This window comes from Trichosurus vulpecula, chromosome 5 (assembly GCF_011100635.1).
Source record: "Trichosurus vulpecula isolate mTriVul1 chromosome 5, mTriVul1.pri, whole genome shotgun sequence".
Lineage (NCBI taxonomy): Eukaryota > Metazoa > Chordata > Mammalia > Diprotodontia > Phalangeridae > Trichosurus > Trichosurus vulpecula.
The window spans coordinates 166,492,445-166,516,682 of record NC_050577.1 but is presented as its reverse complement, the minus strand read 5'-3'; the positions used below and the strand labels follow the sequence as shown (position 1 = coordinate 166,516,682).

Genomic DNA, 24,238 nt, shown 5'->3' with positions numbered 1-24,238 from the left:
AAGATGGCATAGAAAATTACTTAACATTATTAATACCAAAAAGGACAACTAAGCAAAGATTAAAGATTACTGCTCTATAAGACTACTCTCTCACATGTACAAAAATGTTATGAGCATCATCCTGATTCATGAATCAGGTACATCTTTGATGAAGATATCAGTAAGGAACAATCAGGCTTTTGCAAGAAGTATTCAACAATGGACCATATCTTTACAAGCTTTTTAAAAATTATTTTTTAAAATTCTGAACATAAACACCAAAAAACATTTTCCATACAGCAGAACACAAAAGATGATCACATTTCAATACTTCTTGCTTTTAGAAATGTACATAATAAATTCAACACATTATCTTCAAAACTGTCCACTTATTTGTACTTCCTTCCATGAATTAACAAATTTTTCACAACATTACTGTTAATTTTTCCCCTTTCCCCCAAACTCTTCCTCCAAATAAAAGTGAAAAAACAACCCTTGTGACAATCAGTCAAGCAAAACAAAGTCATTTTCCACAAATGTTTGTTTTTCTGCACCTTGAGTCCAGCATCTCACTTGTAAGAGCTGACTAATATATTTCATGAGTCCTCATTGATTTTATAAGAGTTCTTAAATCTTTAAGAGATGCTTTTTTTCATCATGTCTCTGTCCATGAATAAATTGTTCTCCTACTCACTTCATTCTGCATCAATTCACACTACCCAGGATTCTGTGAGTCTCTTGTTATTTCTTACAGCACAATAATATTTCATTACATTCAAATACTATTTCAGCCATTCCCCAATTAGTGAGCACCCACCCCACCTCCTTAGTTTCTTGGTTTTTTTTTCTTTCCCCCTTTTAATCCCACCTTCAGTATCAAGAAGTTGTTTTGATTTTGGCTATTCTCTCCCTGTATTATTTTCCCTCTTAATCCTACTTTCCTTCCCTGCCTGTTACCCAATTGAGTTTCATGTATTTCAGCATCTCCTTATGTGTTCAACTCTCGTTCATTTGTTTCAGACAAGACTCAGTTTTATCTAAGGTCCACTCCCCTTACCTCTTCCTTATGGCTTTTCTTCTCACATACCCTAATTATGAGAAATCACTAATTCCATCCTTTTCTTCTGCCCTTCTATACTAGTATATTCCTTCTTTTACCTCTTTTCTTTGCCCTCTAAAAACCTCAGAACAGAACCAATCCAAACTAAGATTGTTTTGTTTTTCTTATTTAATTCCCTCAATACCCTCTGAAGACAGTAAGGTTCTGAAACAATACTGGTTTCTTCTGCTTCCATCAGAATGTTAACTCTGCTTTTTTGTACACCCCCTTCTAATTGCTCAAATACATTTACCTTTTCTATATTTTCCTTGAAATTTATGTTTACATTTCAAAGTTCCTACTCTGCTCAGAATTCAGAAACATCTGAAAATTCTTAGCCCATTAAAGATCCATTTTTCCCCCTACAGGATTACATTCAGCTTTCTAGGTTAAGTTATTCTACTCTGTACAAGAGTCTTGTAACAGTTTTTCTTTGTTAATGAAGCTTTGCATTCTGGCAACAACATTTCCTTTTCCTTTGGAGGCACTTTTCAGTAGGTAATTGGTAGATTTTTTCCTATCTTTACTTTGCCTTCAAGAATATATCTGGGCAGTTTTCACTTCTGATTTCTTGAAATACAGTATACAGACTTTTTATTTCTCCTTGAGTTGTTTTCCATATCAGTTGTTTTTGATAAGAGATACCTTTTTATATTTTTTTCCAGTCTTTTAATTTTGTTCTAATATTTCTTGCTGTCTTGTGGAATCATTGATTTCTTTTTGGTCCATTCTAATCTTCAGGGAGTCTATTACTTGGATAAAGCTTATGACTTTCTGTTTTAAGCTATTTATTTTTTCAATTCAAGAGACAAGGCATTCAAAGGCAGGGGAAGATATATAGTAACTTTTATTATGCTCAAATGGATCTGCTATCTCATTAATTTGAGGGTTCCCTCCAATGATGAAGATCACAATGTATCCATGCCTGCCCACTCTCTTGTCCATGTTCTCCTGCTCCCCAAAACGTACTAGAGGCCTCTCCTGACACAGCAAGGGTATCAGTAGTAAGAAGTAGGAAAGACTTCATTTCATTTTCATTTCTTCTAGGTTGTCTTAAAGTTTTTTTTTTTTGAAAATCCATTTTCTTTTGAATTTATGCAGTTGTTGTGGAGTTACTCTCCAAGTTTGATTTTTTAAAATTATTTCTGGGACTATTACTATTATTTATGGTAATCTGAATCTTCTTTGGGATACTTATCTCTCTAGTTGTAGTTTCTGAATGGGAGGCTCTATCCCTTGCTATACTTAGTGTCAACCTGGTTACTTGGGTTGTTATACTGACCTTCATCTCCTGGATTTATGTAGTAGCAATTTAGATTTGAAGATCTTTCCCATCCATTAATAGGCCATGTGACCTGCTTATGTCACAGGAAGCCTAAGTTACATGTGTGGGAGAAGCTTCCTGACAGGAAAAGGAAGTTATGTCACAGGAAATGCTGAGAGAGAGAGAGAGAGAGAGAGAGAGAGCGAGCGTGCGACAGCAAGAGCGCAGTTATGGCTGCTAATGGCCACCCTTGTGATAGTTAGAACTGAACAGGTTTAGCTGTACTCTGAGTTTGTTCTGGGGAAGACCCCAGCAGGGGGTCAGAGAGGTTTTGGGATTGCTAGGCTCCAGGTTGTGATATTGTGTTTTAAGTTCCTTGCTGTTATGATGAAGTAGGCTAACTGGCTGGGAGCTGAACATTTGGTTATGGGATAGGGTTCTCTGGTATCTGAATAAATGTTATACTTTTTCTACCTTCTTTATGGAGAGTCTTGTATACTTTGTGATACAGAACTACATAGGCATATTCACAATTATTGTTGATGTTGTGTTTATTGCCTTACTGATACAATTTGCTGAGGCTGCTGTTTTTCCTTTGTTCTCAAAGAAGACCATGACATCATGAGGTGATGCCAAGCAAGTAAATTGGATTTAAGTGAGGGAGGGTTGTGCAAAATCACCAGCCCTCACTTTCTCCTCTGGAGCCATTTGGGTCCAATGGCCACATAAAGGTGAGGACAACAGGAGATAGCCCAGGATGCACTGGCAAACCTTGGCCTTTTCCAGCTAAAGTCTTCAACAGGTCTCAGTTTGACTGATGCAAAGCCCTTTCAGTAATTAAAGCTTAATAAGAAATGAGGCAAAGAATGGCCTCTTAAAAAAAAAGGTCAGGGAGGGGAAGAGCCTCAGAGTTTCTTGCCCAAACAGAAACAACTGCTATTTACATTCATTCTGAGCAAATCAGGGCCCAAACAATGACCAAGTAGGGCTTGGCCTGGCACAAATTGTTGGCTAATCAGTGAAAGCCAGAGTGATTTGGAGTTTAAGATAATTTAAAAATCCCAGATCATTCAAGGGCAATTAAAAAACATGTAGTGAACATGAGTGAAAAAAAATCTATGTAGATTTTATTTTCTCCTGGAATTAATTAGGCTCCCTTGGATCTTTAAGGTTCACAGCACTAGATCTTTAGGGTCCTCTGATGCTTTCATGGCATCTCATGACAGTGCTAGGGACCTTGAAGCTCCTTGTATCTGAGCACTGCTGCTTTTGGTGGCTTCCAATAGCTACAATGTGGGTTTCTGACCATCCTGGAGTTTTCATGGGGAAGTCTTCTTTTGCTGCCTCAGGATACAGAATCTTATAGGCTACCAGCATCTAAGGCTGGTCTCTTGTCACATTACCAGGTTTCTACCATGTCTGCCTGCACTGGCACTGGCTTTTCTGGTGGGCCCCCTTTCCTATTAACGATGGGCCTCTGGGTAATTTTTCAGTTTTAGGGTAGAATAAGTAATTTACTCTAGTTTCTTGATCATTATTTTGTCTGGTACAATTTTCAGGTTTTTGCTGGAGTAAGTATGTAAGAGTTGGGAAGGCTGCCTGCCTATATTCAAGCAGTTATGTTGCGGAGCCTAAATCTTTACTATTTTGTGATTAACTAAAAGATGCAGAGAAGATAAGATCCCATTGTGCTTACTGTTTAGTAATAAAAATTTATTTGATTTAGTTGAATAAAACACTATATTAAAGGCTCTTTTCTTTTTTATTCAGCTCTTGAACACATAAAAGGGCATTTACAGATACAAAGTGATCAGAAAAAGATGACTATATGAAATATGAATGAAAAAGTGCATAACTAATTCAAATTCTTACTTTTCAAAAGTGATTTGTGTTTCTTTCTAAACTTCCTTTTCTATTCACTTCTGTGTCTTTTCTTTTAAAAACTTTTCTTTTAGTAACTATGTCTTCTAGTAACTTTTCTTTTAATAACTGTGTCTTTCTTTAATAACTCATTTTGATTTCTTCACAGGGATGACACTATCATTAACCACTCCCCCTAATGCATTTCCTCTTCCTTTCATTAAAATCAAATTAGCATAAAGGCTCTTGTCCAACAAGGTGTCTCCAGTACATATTTTAAGATCATTCAAGATTCCTTGAAAGATATAACCAAAAGGAAGAAAATAAGGTAATAAGCCTGTCATTGGGCTGTTTCACAAATTTTATCTCATTTGGAGCTCAACACTGTGAGATGGGTCTGAATATTATCTCCATTTTATAATTGAGGAAACTGAAGCAGACAGAAGTTAAGTGACTTGCCCAGGGTCACAGAGCTAATAAGTCAGAAGGATTTTAATTCCAGTCTTCCAGAATCTAGACCTAGTATTCTAACCACTACGCTACCTAGCTGCTTCTATAAGAGGAATAACCTGCTTCAGATTATTACAGGAACAAAAGGAATATAACAATGTTCAACAACCTTTAGATTCTGAACATCAGGTAAGGCATAAAAATGGAGATATTTGCTCCACAAAGGTGCTGACCACTATGATAAAGGAAATCTAGTGCAGAGTCCAAGTTGAAGAGTGTTTCTCTGTGGATAGTGAAGTTTCTCAAAAGCTCCTGTCTGTGAATTACATTAAGTTGATTGCAACAAGCCTTACAACTTTGCTGAGCCTCCTCTAATGGATATGTAACCACTAAAATGTGTTCAGCATGAAAGTCCGCACAGGAAAGACCAAGCGGACTGAAGAATGTTTGGTGTCCAAATTTCAACATTGATTTACAGAGAAAAATCTATCAGTATATGTGTGTATACATACACACATATGTATGTATACATGTATGTATGTATGCATGTATTTATAAAGTAGGTATATCTCTGGAATAGACCATACAAATGGATAGATCTAACTTCAAGCTGAACAAAAGAAAGGCAACAAGTTGGATTGTTTTCTGGTAACTGCAATGTTCCTTTAATGACCACAAGTTTCCAATGGAAACAAAAGCCTACCTTTTTAATATCAGCATTCTACTGATAATGCTGTATGGCAGTGAAACATGGAATATCAGTCTCTGAAGAATTAAAAATTAATATCACAAAAGGGCAATGGAAAGGTACATGACAGATATGAAGAAGTTTGTAGCATGTAACTGATGTGGAACATGGAAGAAAAGGAATAAGATATGTCACCAAGAAAATACATATTTGGAAGGGAAAATGGGCTGGTCACATGGAGAAGGAAGACAGCCTATTCTACTGATACCTTTGCTGTGTCAGGAGAAAAAGAAGACCTCCAGTGCCCTGTCGCAAACTTATAGGAGAATATGGACAAGAGAGTGGACAGGCATGGATAGGTTGTGATCTTCATCATTGGAAGGAATCCTCAAATTGATGAGATAGCAGATCCATCTGAGCATAACAAAACTTAGCAGATCCATCTGAGCATAATAAAAGTTACTATATATTGTTATTATATATTGTTGTTACTATATATTGAATGCCTTTTCCCTTTGTTCTATCACTGCTTAAGTCTAGCTAAACCCGAACCCTGGTTGCCTCTACAATATTCCTTCTCTGTTCTTTTTTGCTGGGTGCTGAATATCACTGAACAGTCACCCATCTATGCAAAACGGGTCCACTACAAATTCATATTATATAATCTCAAAGGGGTCCTCACTACTTCATTGCAATCTTTTCATCCCCTGATTGATCCTCTTTTACACTTCAGCAAGCAGCAATTCCAAAATTTCTCTTTCCTCAAGCCTCCTACCTCCTCCCTTTATCACATCTTTTTAGTAGAAGAACTTGCTTCACCTTTTATTGAGAAGAGGTCATCCATCACAAATTCTTCCGTCTCCCTTACTGTACACCTCAAAACTCCTTTAAGTTGTCTTCTTTTCTATTGAACTACTCATGCCCTTTACCCTTTACCCTCCCATTCTCTCTGGGCATATGCCCCTTTGATCATCACTATTCACTCTCACATATCCAATTTCTCCTAACTTATTGGAGTTGTTCTTGCTGTCTGTAAAGAAACTCATTTTTCAAAAAGTTGACTTTTTCATTATGAACTTGAACAAATACGAACAAACACGAACGTTCCAATATAAAAAGAACATTAAGAGTTCTGCATATGAAATCATGAATCTCTATCCCATATGGCTTGTTAAAATTATATTTAAAATTTAATATGGTGCCCTATTTGTCCCCTTTGGGCTTACTTTTGCTCTTTTCTGTGCATTTGTAAAAATACATCGATGTTCCTTTTCTTCCTTCAATTTTGCCTCACTACTATGATTACCCAGCCGCACTCTCAGTCACTCAGTCATATCCCACCCCCAAATAAAGAGATATACACACACATATGTATGTGTGTATGTATATATACTGGGCATGTCTAAAAATACACACATCATTCTGCATATTTTATCCATCCCTCTGTCAATGGATGGGAAACATGACTCCTCATAGGATTTCTGGAATCAAAAGTGTTCAATGCATTAATCGTAGTTCTTAACTCTTTCAAAATTGTTTTTCTGTATAATGATACAGTCATTGTATAATTGTTGTATTCCATAGTACATGTATAATATATGCTGTATAATATATTCTAATTCCCCTCATTTCACTCTTTATCCAGTTCATAAGATTTTCCCAATTTCTCTGAATCTATGTCTTTTGTCATTTCTTGAAATGCAATAATATTCCATTTTATTCACACACAATAATTTATTTAGCAATTCCCTAAATGGTGGGTACCACATTTTGTTTTCAGTTCTTTGCTACAACACAAAGTGCTGCTATAAATATTTTTATACATAAGGGTCCTTTTCCTTTTTCTTTAATCTCTTTTTGAATATATTATTACATGCCTAGTAGTCATATTGCTGGGGTATGCAAAAGTTTAGTGATGTTTTAGGTACAATTTAAAACTGCTTTCCAGAATGGCGGGACCAATTCACAGCTCCAGCAATAGTTCACTGGTATACCTGGCCTCCCAGAGACTCTCATTCTTAAAAAACCTCACTTGATCCTTCTATTCACTCATTCTATTATACCTTTCTACAGCAATACTGCTATAAAGCTATCTATACCCCTTGTTGTCACTTCTTCACCTTCCATTTATTTTTCAATACCTAAAAGTTGGTTCTCAACTGTACAACTAAAATGAAACTGCTCTCCCTAAGGTTACCAGTGACCTCTTAAGTGCTAAATCTCATGGTCTTTTCTCATTCCTCATATGTGTTGGCTTCTCTGTACCTTACGACATTGTTGATTAACTACCTCTTGGATATTTTCTCTTCCTGATTTTGTGACACGATTCACTGCTGGTTCTCCAATCTGTACGACCACTCCTCAGTTTGCTTTTTTGTGTAATTACACCTAACCACACATGTCCTTAAGAGCATTCCTGGGCCCTTTTCTCTTCTCTCATTATACCTTCTTTGAGTGATCACATCAGATCCGGTGGGTTCAGTTACTATCTCCATGCAGATTAAATACATTACATACAAATCTACATATCCAGCCCTAATCTCTGTCCTGAACTCCAATCCTACATCAATAACAACTCCATTTGGATGTTTCCATCTGGATGTCTCATAGGCACCTTAAACTCAACATGTCCAAAGCAGAACTCATTATCACTTCCTTTAAACTTGCCTCTCTTGTAACCTTTCCTATTTCCTTCTGGGGAACCAATGTATTTATATAGTCATTCTGATTCACAGACTAAGTCCATGCTTGGTTCTTCAATCTTCCTCATCCCCTATTTTCAATCAGCTGCCAAGTCTTGTCAGTGCTACCTCCACATCTTTCATATCTACCTCTTTTTCTCTACTCATATCCTAGTTCAGGCCCTGAACGCCTCTTGCCACTGCAAAAGCCTCTCAAGTGGTCTCTTCTCCAAGATAAACATCTCCATTTCCTTCAAAAGAGCTTCATCTGATCTCGAGTCTCTTTGCTACCCTGGCTGCCTTCCTTTAGGCTGTTAATGTTGTTCCTAAAATAGGGCAACCAAAACTGAATACAACATTTGAGATGTAGTCTAGGCAGGGAAGAGTATAGTGGAATTACCACCTCCCTAATCCTGGCTTAAAAGTTTCTTAATGCTGCCTGAAACTGCATTGGGCTTCTCGGATGCCATATCATACTGCTGGTTCAAACTGAACTTGTAGTCCACTGAAATCCCCCCAGATATTTTTCAGACTAATTATTGTCTAGTCATGTATGTCCCATCTTATATGTATGGGGTTGATTTTTTTTAACCCAAGTACAAGACTCTCAACAAACAACTTAATGTCACTGGACCTCAGTTCCTTCATCTGTTAAATAAAGAGATTGGGCTACAGGGCTTATGAGAACTCTTTCAGCTCTAAAACTATATCTATACATACAGTATACATATATATGTATGTGTATATATATACACATATGTATGTATGTATGTGTATATATACATATATCTCCATCTGCATTTCCCCCTATTAAATTTTATTTTTTGCTTTAGCTCAATGTTCTACTCTGTCTTTTCTTTACTTCTTTTTTTTCCTTTACTGCCTCATAGCTTTTGAGTTGTAATATTCCATCCATGAGGTACCAAATTAACCTCAAGATGAGCTAATGTGACAATAACTCTTACAGGACCAAAATGGATTTTGCTGCACCTGAGAAGGTTACCTTCCCTCCTTTAACATCTGCCACTTTTTTTAAAAATCCAAATGTTTCAGTGAAAAGGTATGAAGAGATTTGTTTGTTTGTCTGTAACACCTTTGCATCTATGTCAGATCAACATATACACCTCACAATATTCGCCTTTGGCTATGTAGGACAGACAGTGGGTAGTGATAATAGGAGTGGCAGAACCACATACCTGGCTCCCACCTTAGTGACATGGCCTTGTTTCTATTAAATAAATGGAGTCAAAAACTCAAAGTTATTGCTCTGACCTTTAACAACACTAATCACAAAAGAGAGAGAAATCCATAGCATTGTTCTAAAGAAAAAAATAAGCTCTCAAATTTTGTTGAGGTAGTTACCTAAAGCCTGGTACTGTGGTGATGAATATCACGTAAATACACAGGCAGAAAGATGTACTGATGGATTAAGAAGTCATATGATATTAGGGCATATTTACACTAAGTAACATGAATAACATTAAACCAATTTGTCATCTAAAGGATTTGTCAACTAAAGAATTTTTTTTAATTTTTATCACTATATTTTTAGTGTTTCTTGTGGATTCATAAATAAGAAACAATGCCTTCTGTACTCTACATGATGAAGACTGTTCTTTCATCTTTAACTGCAGCCAACACTTACAGAGTTTATGGTTCTATGCTACCTAATTATTTTTGATCAAACTAAAGCTTTTAATAAAAATATCTGCATACCTAAATACTGAACACTAGGTTGACCTAACTCTTATTACTGTTGATAGACGTCTGTAAAAACATTTAAGCCTTCAGTTATCTGTTTTAATTTGCCAAGGAGATGGTTAAGATTATCAACTCCTTTCTGTATGCAGTCAGCTCCATTTGATTGATTGCTATTTCAGTGTTCCCCACTATCCCCAAGGTAAGATCTGTCCCCATATTCATTGCACATATTAAATGGGCATGGCTCATATATTGCTTCACTAAAAATCCATTTTGAATATGCCTGACATAAACCAAAAGCTAACTGGCCATATGAAACATTAAGACTGCTTTTGCTCATTCCAAAGTGAATTTGGAACAAATTCAACAATATTGCAACAACATCTTACTGAGGGGCATTGTAAGATGGAATTCTAAACATTAAGACAACTCATTTTGCTTCTAGAAGTAATATATTCCTTTTAGGGCTTGGTTCCTTATGTAGTTTAAGGATCAACAAGGAAGAGGAACAAAATCTGAGCTCATATCTCTACCATCCTCCTAGCTGAGAGTATTATGAGAATACATATAATTTAACAGAAAAAAATAATAGAAGTTAGAAATATTAAATTAAATGTCATTTTTCACAGTCCAAACGTGGTGAACTAAAACAAGATCAAATTTTAAAATTTGTTCCTTTTCTATTCTTGTTATAAAGCAGTCTTTTTAAACAAATTCTAGATAAAGAATAAGTATAACAAAACAAAAAGTGAAAACAAAGAGTCCATATGAATTTTTAAATACTTCATTGAAGATAGACACACATACATACACACACATATAAAGAGGATGGGACAAGATCATAACATATCCAGAGGTCTTACACTTTAATGGCCCATTTTAGCAAATCTCAAGGAAGGGTGTAAGCCAAATACAGCCAGTTTTCTTAATCTTACAGGAATCATAGTTCATTTCTTGGAGTACCACCAAGAAGTGTTCCCTCCAAGAGGATGTTCTGATCTGTTATTGTTATCTAAGCAGACCATCGGTGCTACCATCTCCCCAAGAAAGCAAAGACGTTTGTGTATTTTATGTCAGTGAATAAAAGTAGCCAACCAGTGCTCTCTGATGAACTTATAATCTCCTTTAAATGTCACAGGATCCAAGAATAGGGTTAATCCAATACATTTTGATTTATACCATTAACAAATTGTGATGATAAAATTGCCTAAATGTAATCATTATTAGTCCAAATTAAAATCATTACCTAGGTCAGAGGAAAAATAAATTTACTGTGGAGTGTTCAGATAGTCACTGTACATATCTATCTATCTATCTATCTATCTATCTATCTATCTATCTATCTATCTATCTATCTATCTATGATAACTGCACAGTCTACAGAGGCTACAGTAGGTACAGAATGAAGTAAGGAGAAAACACCTAAGTGAAATACTCTAATCTGTTTATAGGTTACCAATTATGTTCTAATTTCAAATCACAATATTTAGTTTTACCTTCAGGTAAAAATCTTAAGGTATAGTACCATATAATCCTCTTCCCTACGTAGCTTAACACTACCAAGAAGTAACTATCATGAACTTATAATTCCATTTTACTTCAATGGATCCATAATGAAATTAATATGGGTACTCTTTCCAAAAAGGCAGCTAGATGGCTTAGTGGACAGAAGGTTGGGCTTGGAGCCAGGAAGACGTGAGCTCAAATCCTGCCTCAGACACTTACTAGCTGTGTGACCCTGGGCAAGTCACTTAATCTCTGTTAAATGAGACAACAGAGGTTTGCCTTAATCCAGCTGGAGAAGGAAATGGCAAACCACTACAGTATTTTTGCCAAGAAAACCCCATGGAGAGCATTGGCATACTACAGTTCAAGAGGTCACCAAGAGTCAGACATGATTAACTGACTGAAAAACTCTTTCCAAAAGGGCATACTGCAATTCATCTATGCCTTCTTATCTTATGTGCTGATTGTCCATTAAATCTTCTATAGCTGTATCAATTAACATGGAGACCTTCCTTTAGATCTTAGGACGTTACAGCATACCAACACTTGGGGTGCTCATTTGTTATACATTGCTCTTACTACATGACCAGCTGACCTATGAACATGTGTGGATTGAATATATGTGGATATACGTGGATATGAATATATATAGTCTGTGTGACTATATATCCCTTTGATGATATCTGTCATAGTGTTTCTGGTATACAAGTCATTGTTGGTTCTTGGCCTTATAGAATCACTGGAAGAACGCTGGTTTTAAAAATGATAGGTTTTGTTCTAGACTCATAATCTCAAAGCTGGAAGTGACTTGAGAGCCCATATAATCCAACCTACAAATGAACAAGAATTCACTCTACAACATAACCAACTAACATGTCTTAGCTTGAAGATCTCCAGTAAGGAGGAATCCCATGACTCCTAGAAGCAACCCATTCTGTTCCCTGATTTCTCTAATTGTTAGGAAATACTTTCTTAAATCAAGGCTAATATTTTTATAGGAGGTTTATTCGGGGATGATGAATTCATTGGGAAGTGAGTCTTTAGGACTTCAATTGTACCTCCCTATGAAGTGCAGTGGATGTAACTATTTGACTCATTTTAAACTCAGTGTGGATGGATTAAGAATTAATTTGTCGGATAGGACTGTGGAGGGAAAGCTGTTGGGGGAAGGGTCACTACTATGTTGGCACAACAAAAAAGTAGGTCAGTTGCAGTCAGTGTTTTGCTCTTATCTTCATTTTTTGGAAAACAGCAGGTCTAAGAGAGCAAGAGAACTATGAGTTGAACTGGATTATCAGCTACTATCAGTCCTTTATGTGTTTCTGTATTTTCAGAGAGATGCTAAAAAATGTCCTGTACATAATATTGTTGCTTTGGATATGGACCAATTTACTCACATGTTTCAAGAACCAAATGAACTATAGTTAACTTATACTCTAAGATTTCCTAGAAGCAACTTTAGGTTGAGAGGGAAATGATGCAAAGAAAGACTGATATGAAGGGAAGCCCCCAAGATTAACTCTATCCATGTAAGCCTAGTGTTTGGGATACTGGGCCATGGATTACATGATTCCCCCACTGCTTTTAATTCTGCCCTCTGGGGCAGAACAAATTTAATCCCTCTTCCACATGGCAGCCATTCAAATATTGCTTTTGTCATTCTAAATTGTTTCATATAAATCTTCCCACATTTGTATTCTTCATTTGTTTTCATTTTCATAATTTCTTATAGTGAAGTAATTTTCCATTACATTCATGTACCACAATTTATTTAGCCATTTCCCAATCAGCAGGCATGTAGTTTATTTTCAGGGTTTTGTTCTATTATAAATAATGCTATAATGTTTTCTGTTCCTGTAAGTCTTACCTTCTTATCACTCATCGTACCCTCCACCTTAGGGTGTAAATTCAAAATAAGATCACTGGATCAAAAAGTATGAATATTTGGGGCTGAATGTATAATTCCATACTGCTTTTCAAAATGGTTTTCTCATACACTCGCTGCCACCAAATTTTATCATCTTTTACCATCTTGGTCAGTTGAATGGGTATAAGGCACTATCAGAGTTGTTTTAAGTTATATTTCTCTAAATGTTCTAATGTAAATAATAATAACAATAGCTAGCATTTCACCTGTTTTGAGGTTTACGATGTGCTTTACTTTTATTATCTCATTTAAAGTTGAGTGACTTGCCTAGAGTAACACAACTGGTAAATGTCTAAAGTAAGATTCCAATTCGGGGTGTGCAAATTGAATGCTCCATCCACTAAAACATCTAGTTGTCTGTCATTAATTATCATTATTGGTAATATTGATAATAATTACAATTACCTTCTGGAATAATTTCTGTCCCAAATTATAAACCTTTCAAAACAGTTACTAATTCATCCTTTTGTCCATGCAAATGTGGTTAGTCAAATTATTTACGGTATTAAGTAGCCAATCATTTATGCTCCTTCGAGAACTGCATATTTATATTTGTTGACCACTGATTTACTGAAAAATAGTTCTTCTTCTTATAAACTTGCAGCAATTCCATATAGATCTTTCATATCCTTTTATACGTGAGGTTTTTAATACAAAATTGTTTCTTCCTGTTTATACATTTAATTATTACTTTGGAAGCAACGTTTTTCATTGTATAAAAATTATTCGTTATCTTTTATAATTTCTTCCACGCTGAAGTGGTTTAGAAGTAAGCTGCCAAGGAGATTAATAAGGCAAATATCAAGTGAAAAATATCAACTAAAAAAAAACTGGCTGCCTGAGGTGCTTTTCAAGATGGCAAACTCGAGACGCAAAGGAACAAGTTGAGTTTAAAGTAATCTTTGCTCTGGCAGGCTATCACACCCTGTTATTCCCCCACGATCACACTACAACAGATTCTCAGAGCACAGACACAGCAAATTGTTTTCTTGCTAACCTCTCTAAAAAGAAAAGAACCTTGGAGTAAATGTACCATGAAGACTGCTCAAGGAGCACACATTCTGAATAGGTCAGGGTGAAAGGCTATGCTAGGAACCAAAGTCAACATGGCTCCACGCTGCTAAGATTCTTCAAAGGAATACACAATTTCCAATCTTCTCTCTTCCTCCTTTACAGTATAGGTACAACACGCAGTACACCTATATTCTTTATCCAAGATATACGTACTGACAGGCTAGCTTAACGGGATGTCCAGTCATCTATGTATCACAGCCTAGACAACAGGCATTTTTCCTGTGTAAAGAGTGTCAGGCAAAATGGCTGTTGATCTCGTTCAGGATGCTATTCATAGTAAGGCTGATGAAATCAGTATATTAACCACAAATAGCAACTGGAGGAGTTTAACTTCAGAGGGAATGAATGCCTCTTTCATTTGGATTCTGTGATGGACATCCTCCACAACATAGGCAAATACTTTTGGCAAATATCCATCTTCCCGTTTTATGCCTCACTTGATATGGATAATCAGAGGGTTGCCAAACAAAATTAATTATTTTTGTTGTTTTGTTTATCAAGGATTTGATATCACAAGAGACACCTTTTTAGAGAACATTTAAAAGTATGTTTTGCTCTAATGAGTCAAGATTCTTACGATCAACAAAGAATAAAAGCAGTGGTATCTTTTATTTTCTGTATCTTTGGGTCAACTGTGTAACTGTAAATATGAGGCCTGCTGTATTTTGTATAAGCTTTTCTATAGCTTCTCATATTTTCAACAAGGATATATCTTTGAGACATCTGTAGATCAATCTCATAAAGATTTCATAGAGATGAGAAAGTAAGCATAATTGTTATGTTATGAATTAATTATGAAATAATTATCTCTTTTTCAAAGTTAAACTGCAAAGAACATAGGTGAGAAGGGTTCCTTTACCAATCACCATCTTGATCAACATTATAAATGCATATTTAATGTTTTATCAAAATTTATTAAATAGCATAAAATAGAAGAAAAAATTTAAGTTACAAAGAATTTAAATTCTCAAAATATAATGAACTCAGTAATTGGGATTATTAATAACCAATATTAGTAATACAATTACCTTTCTAACCAAGTTGTGTCCCAAATTATACGCATTCTAAGACACTACTTTACCTACAGAATTAAAATTCCTCCAAGAAATGAAGCCCCATTGTTTGTTTTATCACTGATTTGTGCTATGATGAGTCAGTCTCTTGGGGATTCTTTTGTGTTCTTTAGTTTCGGTAGGCTATAAAGGATTATAATAATATTGCTTTGTGCTCTGTAGGATGTTGTATGGAATTGCTAAGTTTTTAGATGTTTATAAAATCTTTTGAAATCATATGTAAATGGTAATAATAATGATACAAGAGACTTGTGATAGAATGGTGGTCTTACATAAATGGAAGGAAAAAACCCACTAAACTTCCATTAAACTCTCCTAACCTAACTGATATAGCAGACTTGAGTTGAAGAATAAACTTTTTTCTTTTTCCCTACCAACATATGCTATCTCTAAGAAGAGCCACAAAAACTTTGCATAAATGATTTTTTAAAATTAAATTTAAAATAGCACATCTTATAATACATGGGTTAATCAACTTTAAGTTAATAAGGGCTGGATGAGTTGAAAAGGACATTTAGACAAGTGTTAGGAGAACGGGATGAACATTTATATATGGCTTTTTTTTTTATAAAATGTTTATCAGTATTTATTAGTTGGTAGATCTTACCAACATTGTAAGGAAAGTTGTTTTAAAAACCTTTAAGATAAATTCAGTAGAGGTGAGAAATATTACTATCATGTGAAGCATAGGAAATTACAGAAGGATGAGCATTCACATGGTGGTCACAAGAAGCAATACAAGGACACTCTCAAGGTCTCTCTCAAGAACTTTGGAATTGATTGTGTGACATGGGAGACATTGGCACAGGACCACTCAGCATGGCACACCCACATCAGAGAAAGTGCTATGTTTTATGAGCAAAGCAGAACTGAAACAGCTCAAAGGAAATGCAGGATGCACAAATTGGGAGCATCCACCCCACATGTTCATGCGGACTATTTGTGCCCAATCTGTGGCAGAGCATTCTGAGCTTGTATTGGCCTGATCAGCCACAGCTGGACACACTGAATCTTGACTCCAGCACAGTGATGTCATTTTGGTCCTCTTCAAGAACGAATAACAACCAACCAACCAACCAACCTTAGGAATTAGGTTTACTGAAGCTGTGTCTACAAACTTGAGTGGGGTTTAAGGATATTACCAGGATAATTCAAATAGAAACTACATTTGTTTCCATTACTTGAATATTTTGGGTCAATTGTTCCCTAAGCCTGAATTATCTGGACAATTGCCTTAACACTTCACTGTGATAAATACTGTCAAGGCTGAATGTCCTGAGGTTATTGTAATCTCTAGCCTTGGAGTGGGAAGTTGAGAGAATCAAGGCACACCTGATATTCCTTTTATAAGTCACCTTTTCCAAACACTTGCATAATGTCCAATATTTCAATCTAAAATGGATGAGAAAACAAACCTGTATCTGTCTACTTGCAATGAAAAATTTCATCTACTATCCATTATTAGGATATCTCAAATACTCCTTTTAAAATGGGCCATGATCACTGATGGTTCCTAATTTCCAATCTCTTTAATAATGTTAATATACTGTCCTGAAAAAAAAAGGAAAATTAAAACAATTTCTGGCTACTCTTCAGTGTGTTTAAAAGCTTAGGCAACAACAAGCATCTTCAAATTTGGCCTTCAAGTTTTCAGGAGATCCCAAACACATTAAATTGAAACAGGGCCCATCTTTACTTCAGCAAATTGTAGTTATATCACTGACCATTTTTCAGATAGTAAAACCCTATTTTCAGTGTCACTCTAGACGGCACCACTTTGTCTTGAAATGGAACAGACTGTGTCATCTCTGCAGCTTGTCATATTAACTACAACTTAACTGTCACATTAAGCAAAAAAAACATTCTGATGGAGAATAAGAAGTTGTGTATTAATAAAGGTTTCAGTTTCAGCAATAAACAAAGGAAGCTACAGTAGAGACACACTGGGTGTCTAGCACTTACTAACTCTATTGAGAAACATATTCTACTTTGCAAAATTAATAGTCAATTTCTACATATCCTTTTATTACTATAAAATTAATTTATTTTTCAAGATGACTGGAGAAGAAAGAATATATAAATGTATATCCTTCATATGTGTGTTATATAGACAGAATACCTGTGCCATATGTCCATGGAGTGGAACTACAGGTATATACACACATTTGTGTAATATGTAAACACACAAGTGTATGTGTGTGTGTGTGTGTGTATACACCTGTACTTCCATTCCATGGACATTTGGTTCAGAAGAACAATGAAATAATTTTTTTTATCAATTATTCTCTTTTTAATTAATACATTAACCAAAATTTCATTTTCCTGGATTTTTCTCCTACTTAAGAATTAACATTTAAATATTTCTCAAATAACATTTAAATATTTCAACCTAGTGCTTGATGATTATCTTCAGCAGATTCTTGCTACTGAGTACATTTTTAAGTCAAGCAATGGACTTGAGCTAAGGAATTGGCTATGGCTGGCTACATGCTTATAATGCACTTGAGTACATTCTATAAATTCACCAGAAGCATGCTTCTCCATAGTTAAGACAATGGATCATAGCCATACGTTCAAGAAATTACTTAAGGCAAAAGGACCCATGTTTTTCTATGCATATGCTAAGATACTTGTCATGGACAATGAGGCTTCAATACAGGACAGAAACAAACAAGAATGCATAACTCTATTTCATAGAATAATAACTAGGCTTAAACATTAGTATTAAATAGTAGTATTAACCTGGGGAAAAGAATTTTTGTGCCCTGAAATTTGTTATATTTAATTTCACTACTTTTTAAGAATATGTTACAGCTTTAATTCTTAAAACAAATGAAAGATCTATGAAAATAAAGTTTTTTAATCAAGTTCATAATTAGTAATTATGTGGTGTATTAAATCAAACCTTACAGGAAGTGCCAAGTTACACACACACACACACACACACACACACACACACGCGCACACATGCACACGCACGCGCACACACACACACCCTTCTTCCTTTTTGGTGCTGCAGTTGGTCCATTTGACTCATCATATATTAACAGACATATTCACCAGGCAAATAGCCAGCTCTAGTGATAGTGTTTAGAGTCATGAGTGACAATGTTCATAAATAAACACCCTGTCAATTAAAATTTAGTTTTGGGGGCTAATTTACTATTATTTTAGTTAATTTATCACTTTTTTTCAAGCTAGATTTTATTGAATAATAAAAATAAAATTGAACAAAAAACCCGTTAAATGAAATTATGCAAACCAACCTTTTATTGCACCCACAATATTTTGGTCTAGTCCTTTCCGGTTGTCATTGAGTCCTCTTTTCCTCTTTCCATTGGGCAAGGAGTTTGCCAAAGTCTTGTCATCAAAAAATGCACACACCAATTTTCTAAAGAGAAGACTTCCTGAGCGAGTGTAGTTTGACAATATGGAGTCCAGTTGAGATTTAGGCATAAATACATCAAAGCCTTCAGCAAGTTGCACTTCTGGCTACCAAAAGAATATAAATATTGTATTAAAAAGTGTATTTATCTTACAGGAATATTCTATTTGAACATTTGTACATCACAAAACATTACTATTTATTGAAATGCCCATAAACTATATATGACTCACCCCAATATTCTGCATACAAATATTTCTAGTTTGATTTGCACAACCCTTTATATTTCATGGCTCTTTAATTTATGTTTTAAAAATTAAATGCTTTAAAAAGCATATTTAATTTTAATTATTAGAGCTGTTTAAAAATGGATTACTAAGATTGTTTTCAACTCTATATTCGATGACACTATGAAATAAACATACTAAAAAACTGTATTACAAAAACCTATTACGATTATTTCAAACTTGAATATGTTGAAATATAACTAGGGCTAGCCTACCATAACTTTAAAAATATAAATCAATTTACATTTTACAAATGACAAATTCCAAAATCAAAAAGAAAAATGCTTCATTTAAACAGGCTCTTTGTTAAAGCTTTTATTATAAAATATTCTGCGAACTTTCAAGCTTGAAAATCTCTCCTCTGTCCCATTACACTGTTCCTTGTATTATACTTATTTGTATTTGTGTTGCATTTTACGTTTTTAAGGATTTTAATTAGATATTAAATTCCTTGAAGACATGGCCCCCATCATTTTTCATCTTTATATCCCCAGAGCCCTAGCACAGGTGCTAGGGCATAGGAGCTTAATGAATTGTTACTGAGTTGAGTTGAAGTCAGGCATTGCTTTAATTGTTCTAAATAGAAATGTAGAGTCAAAGTTACTTTCTGAGTTGTTACAGGTCATATAACAAGGTCATAAGTCAAGGAAAGGAACCTCATAACACATTTATCCCTGACTTCTGCCATCCCTGATTTCTGATGGAGTTTCTAAAACAAAATGTTGGAGTCTTTTTAGACAGAAGATCCATGGTCAGAACGTTGCTTGAACTGCACAGATTCTCTTGTAAGGCAGGGGTACCTACTTTCTGTTCTAACCGGAAGAACAAAAAATATTTTGGAGATGCTCTATCACATTTAGAAGAAATGATTTACCTGATCCCAAGGTGCCTCAGAAAGAGTTCATTAGATGTTAGGGTTTCTTACCTGAAGGAGCATTATCATCACATCACAGATTCAGAGTTGGAAGTTATTTCATCTAAATGACACTTAAAAATGAATCTCCACTACAATATTACTAACAAGTGGCCTGTTAGCTTCTGTTTGAAGACCTCCTAAGAACTGGAAACCACTCCCTCTTAAGGAAACCCATTTCACTTTTGGACAGTTCTAATTACTAGAGTTTATTTTCCCCTTTTATAAAGCCTAAATTTGCCTTTCTGTGACTTCCACTAATTGCTCCCAGTTCTTAGAAGCAGCTAGGTAGCATGATGGCCAGTGCTCTGGGTCTGGGGTAAGAAAGACCAAAGTCCAAATCTGGCCTCAGACACATAATAGCTGTGTGACTCTGAGTAAGTCTCTGTTTGCCTCAGTTTCCTCATCTGTAAAATGGAAATAATAACAACACTTATCTCCCAAGATTGTCGTAAGGATCAAATGAGATAACACTTATAAAACACTCAGCACATAGTATGTGCTGTATAAATGTTATTATTATTATTATTAAAAATTTTATTATTGTTGCAAAATTGCAGATCAATGAAACCTTCTTCCAAAACACTTCAAATAAATTAAGAGAGCTACCAAGTTCCTACTAAGGTTTTGTTTTCTGGCCAAGCTAAACATCCCTAGCTCCTTTAGATGATGCTTATGATGCCACGGTCTCCACCTTGTTCACGTTCTGGTCTGACTCCGGTTTATTAAAGTTCTGCCTAAGATGTGGCGGCCATAACTGAACACAGGAATAGAGATGTGGTCAGAGCACAGCCTAAAGAAGAGAAGACTCAGCCAGAGGATGGTGAAGGTGAGCAGGAAGTGATAGCTGTTGCTTACAGTTAGAAACAATTGATAGAAATTGCGAAGAGGAAAGTTTAAATTTTATATAGGGAAAAGCATCGTAAGCGCTAACCCAAAATGGAAAAGGTAGACTTAACAAGGTATGATTTCACATCACTGGAGGTCTTCAAAAAAAGGTTAAACAACCACTTGTCTATAATACAGAAGGTACAAGGTAGCCTCTGAGGCCACTTCTATGATTACTTATAGTACTCCAACAGCCATCAAAATGAAATAAATAATCCCATTGCGAGAAGGCAGAACCAATACCTTGTTCTGAACACTGTTAACCTTAATGCTAACATCACACTAGAATTTTTGGTTGCCATAATGTACTTTTGACTCACTTGTAGTCTACTAACACCCCAGATCTTTCTCACGTGACTTGCCACCTAGTGATCTCTTCCTCATTTCATATTTGCATAGCTTTTTGGAACCTAAATGTTAGATCCATGTTCAGAGGTATAAGTACCAAGAGATAGAGGGAGAAATATTCTCTTGATAACCACCCCTCAATACACCCACATTCCTTACCTCGTTACTCAAAAATTAAATAAGTAACTCTAAGTGTGAATTGTAGAGACCTAGAGATCTGAGACTCAAAAATGTGGGAGAAAATTATGAGAAATTAAGCCAAATTTGATATTGAAATCTTCCATTTAGACAGACAGTATTATAAAAGGTAATATATTGCTAGCATTATAATATCCTCTTGGAAAACCTCTTTTCACGTGATAAGAAATATCAAGATTTTGGGGAGAAGGAAGACGGGGACTGACTTGGCTTTCATCAAAGAGGAACTCCTGAATAAAGAAACGTCTTCTACCAAGGTAGATTGGCCTAGAGCATCGTGAATTTAAGTGACTTGGTCTAGGGCTACACAGCAAGTTATGTGTCAGAAATAGGACTTAAATGCATGCCACTCCCACTGCTAGCTCCAAAGTTTATTAGTAGTATTGTTAAAAAACATGACAAAATATAAAATATTTGAGAAATTGGAAAAGAGTTGAGAACTGAGTCATTTACATAAAATGGTGGTACTGTATAAACCATGTGAAAATCATTGCTTGGTGTACTTTAAGTGTAACTACTATGTTTTTGAAATTTTTTCCTGACTTACATGAACTGATGCCAAGTGAAATGAGAACATTTACACAATAACAGCAACACTGTGCAATGACTAACTTCGATAGACTTAGCTCTTCTCAGCAATGCAAGGATCTAAGATAACTCCAAAAAACCCATGATGGAAAATGCTATCCACATCCAGAAAAAAGAACTGTGGAGTCTGAATGCAGATTGAAACACATTATTTGCTTTATCTTTTTTTGTTTCTCTTTTCTCGTGGTTCCTCCCATTGGTTTTAATTCTTCTTTAACAACATGACTAAAGTGAAAATATGTTTAATATGAATGCATATGTAGAGCCTATATCAGACTGCATGCCATCTTGGAGAGGGGGAATGAGAGGGAGGAGGAGAAAATTTAGAACTGAAAATCTTATGAAAGTGAACGTTTTTTGAAAACTAAAATTAATTAATTAATTAAAATATTTTTCCTTATTTATTTGCCCCCAAGTGGCATATGTGCTTCATGTTAGAAGTGAAACAAGAGTGGGGGTGGGGAGCCAAGATGGTGACTGGAAAGCAGGGACTTGCTTAAGCTCTGCCCCAAATCCCTCCAAACATCTGTAAAAAATGGCTCTGGGGCAGCTAGGTGGCGCAGTGAGTAGACCACCGGCCCTGGAGTCAGGAGGACCTGAGTTCAAATCCAGCCTCAGACACTTGACACACTAGCTGTGTGACCTTGGGCAAGTCACTTAACCCCAACTGCCATGCCAAAAAACAAAAAACAAAAAAATGACTCTACACAAATTCTAGAGCTGCGGAAGCAACAAAATAACAGAGGGAAGCAGGTCTCCAGCCCAGGACAGACTGGATGGTTGCTGGGAAGGGTCTATTGCATGGTGCTGGGAGTGCAGTGCTGCCCAAGGTGGGCCAGTGGGCCTTGCCAGGACCAATCAAATCGGGAGTTGGGTGGAGCAGGCCTGAGGGCCATGAATCATTGAGCTGTGGCAGTTACCAGACTTCTCAACCCACAAATGCCAAAGACCATGGAGCAGGTTAGTGGGAAAACTGCTAGATATGGGTGAAACCGGTCCAGCTCCAGCCCTGGGGGTGACGGAGGTAGAGCAGCAGTAGTGGCGGCGGCAGTAGTAGGAAGCTCCTGCAGCTGCTTCCACAGCTCCAGCGTCAGCTGCTTTCCGGAGTCCCTGGCTCACAAGGTGGGAGGAATAAAGTGGTGGATCGGAGTGGGAGTGCAAGGAGGGCTTTGCTGATGCAGAGGCAGGTTCTCTTGCTTTGGCCTGCTTGGATCTGGGTCACCATCTTGGTTGGCAGTTCTTGGGGGAGGAGGAGCGCTGCTGTGGCAGAGCTTGTGGTGATGGTGGAGTAGAAGTAGCTCTGAAAACAGCAGTGCAGCCCCTAAAGTTTGGGACAAAGTGCTCTCTACTCTACAAGCAGTCATACCCTGACAAAAAGCTCAAGGGTCAAACAGTTCGCTGGGAACATGAACAGGCAGCAAAAAAGGACACAGAAAAAGATTCAAGAATCTTTTTTTGGTGACAAAGAAGATCAAAACATACAGCCAGGAGAAGTCAACAAAGTCAAACAGCCTACATCAAAAGCCTCCAAGAAAAATATGAATTGGTCTCAGACCACGGAAGGGCTCAAAAAGGATTTGGAAAAGCAAGTAAGAGAAGTACAGGGAAAACTGGGAAGAGAAATGAGAGTGATGCAAGAAAACCATGAAAAACAAGTCAACGACTTGCTAAAGGAGACCCCAAAAATACTGAAGAAAGTAACACCTTAAAAAATAGACTAACCAAAATGGCAAAAGAGCTCCAAAAAGCTAATGAGGAGAAGAATGCCTTAAAAGACAGAATTAGCCAAATGGAAAAGGAGGTCCAAAAGACCACTGAAGAAAATACCACCTTAAAAATTAGACTGGAGCAAGTAGAAGCTAGTGACTTTATGAGAAATCAAGATATTATAAAACAGAACCAAAGGAATGAAAAAATGGAACACAATGTGAAATATCTCACTGGAAAAAACCACTGACCTGGAGAGCAGATCCAGGAGAGATAATTTTACAATTATTGGATCACCTGAAAGCCATGGTCAAAAAAAGAGCTTAGACATCATCTTTCAAGAAATTATCAAGGAAAACTGCCCTGATATTCTAGAACCAGAGGGTAAAATAGAAATTGAAAGAATCCACTGATTGCCTCTTGAAAAAGATCCCCAAGAGAAAATTCCTAGGAATATTGTTGCCAAATTTGAGAGTTCCCAGATCAAGGAGGAAATGCTGCAGGCAGCCAGAAAAAAACAATTTGAGTATTGTGGAAACACAATCAGGATAACACAAGATCTAGCAGCTCCTACATTAAGTGATCAAAGGGCTTGGAATATGAAATTTGGAGGTCAAAGGAG

General features: G+C 36.1%; 1 protein-coding gene across 5 annotated transcripts in view; it reads right to left on the bottom strand.

Annotated features, from left to right (window-relative positions):
• BEND7 (BEN domain containing 7) overlaps window positions 1-24,238 on the bottom strand; it is a 152,866-nt gene that overhangs the window by 53,972 nt on the left and 74,656 nt on the right. For all 5 annotated transcript variants that reach the window (XR_005010531.1, XM_036762085.1, XM_036762088.1 and 2 more), the window contains exon 6: window positions 18,569-18,794. Coding sequence is in view for 4 of the 5 variants with exons in the window: in XM_036762085.1 (XP_036617980.1) it covers window positions 18,569-18,794 (226 nt within the window). In the remaining variant the exon portion in view is untranslated. The remainder of the gene's footprint in view (window positions 1-18,568; window positions 18,795-24,238) is intronic.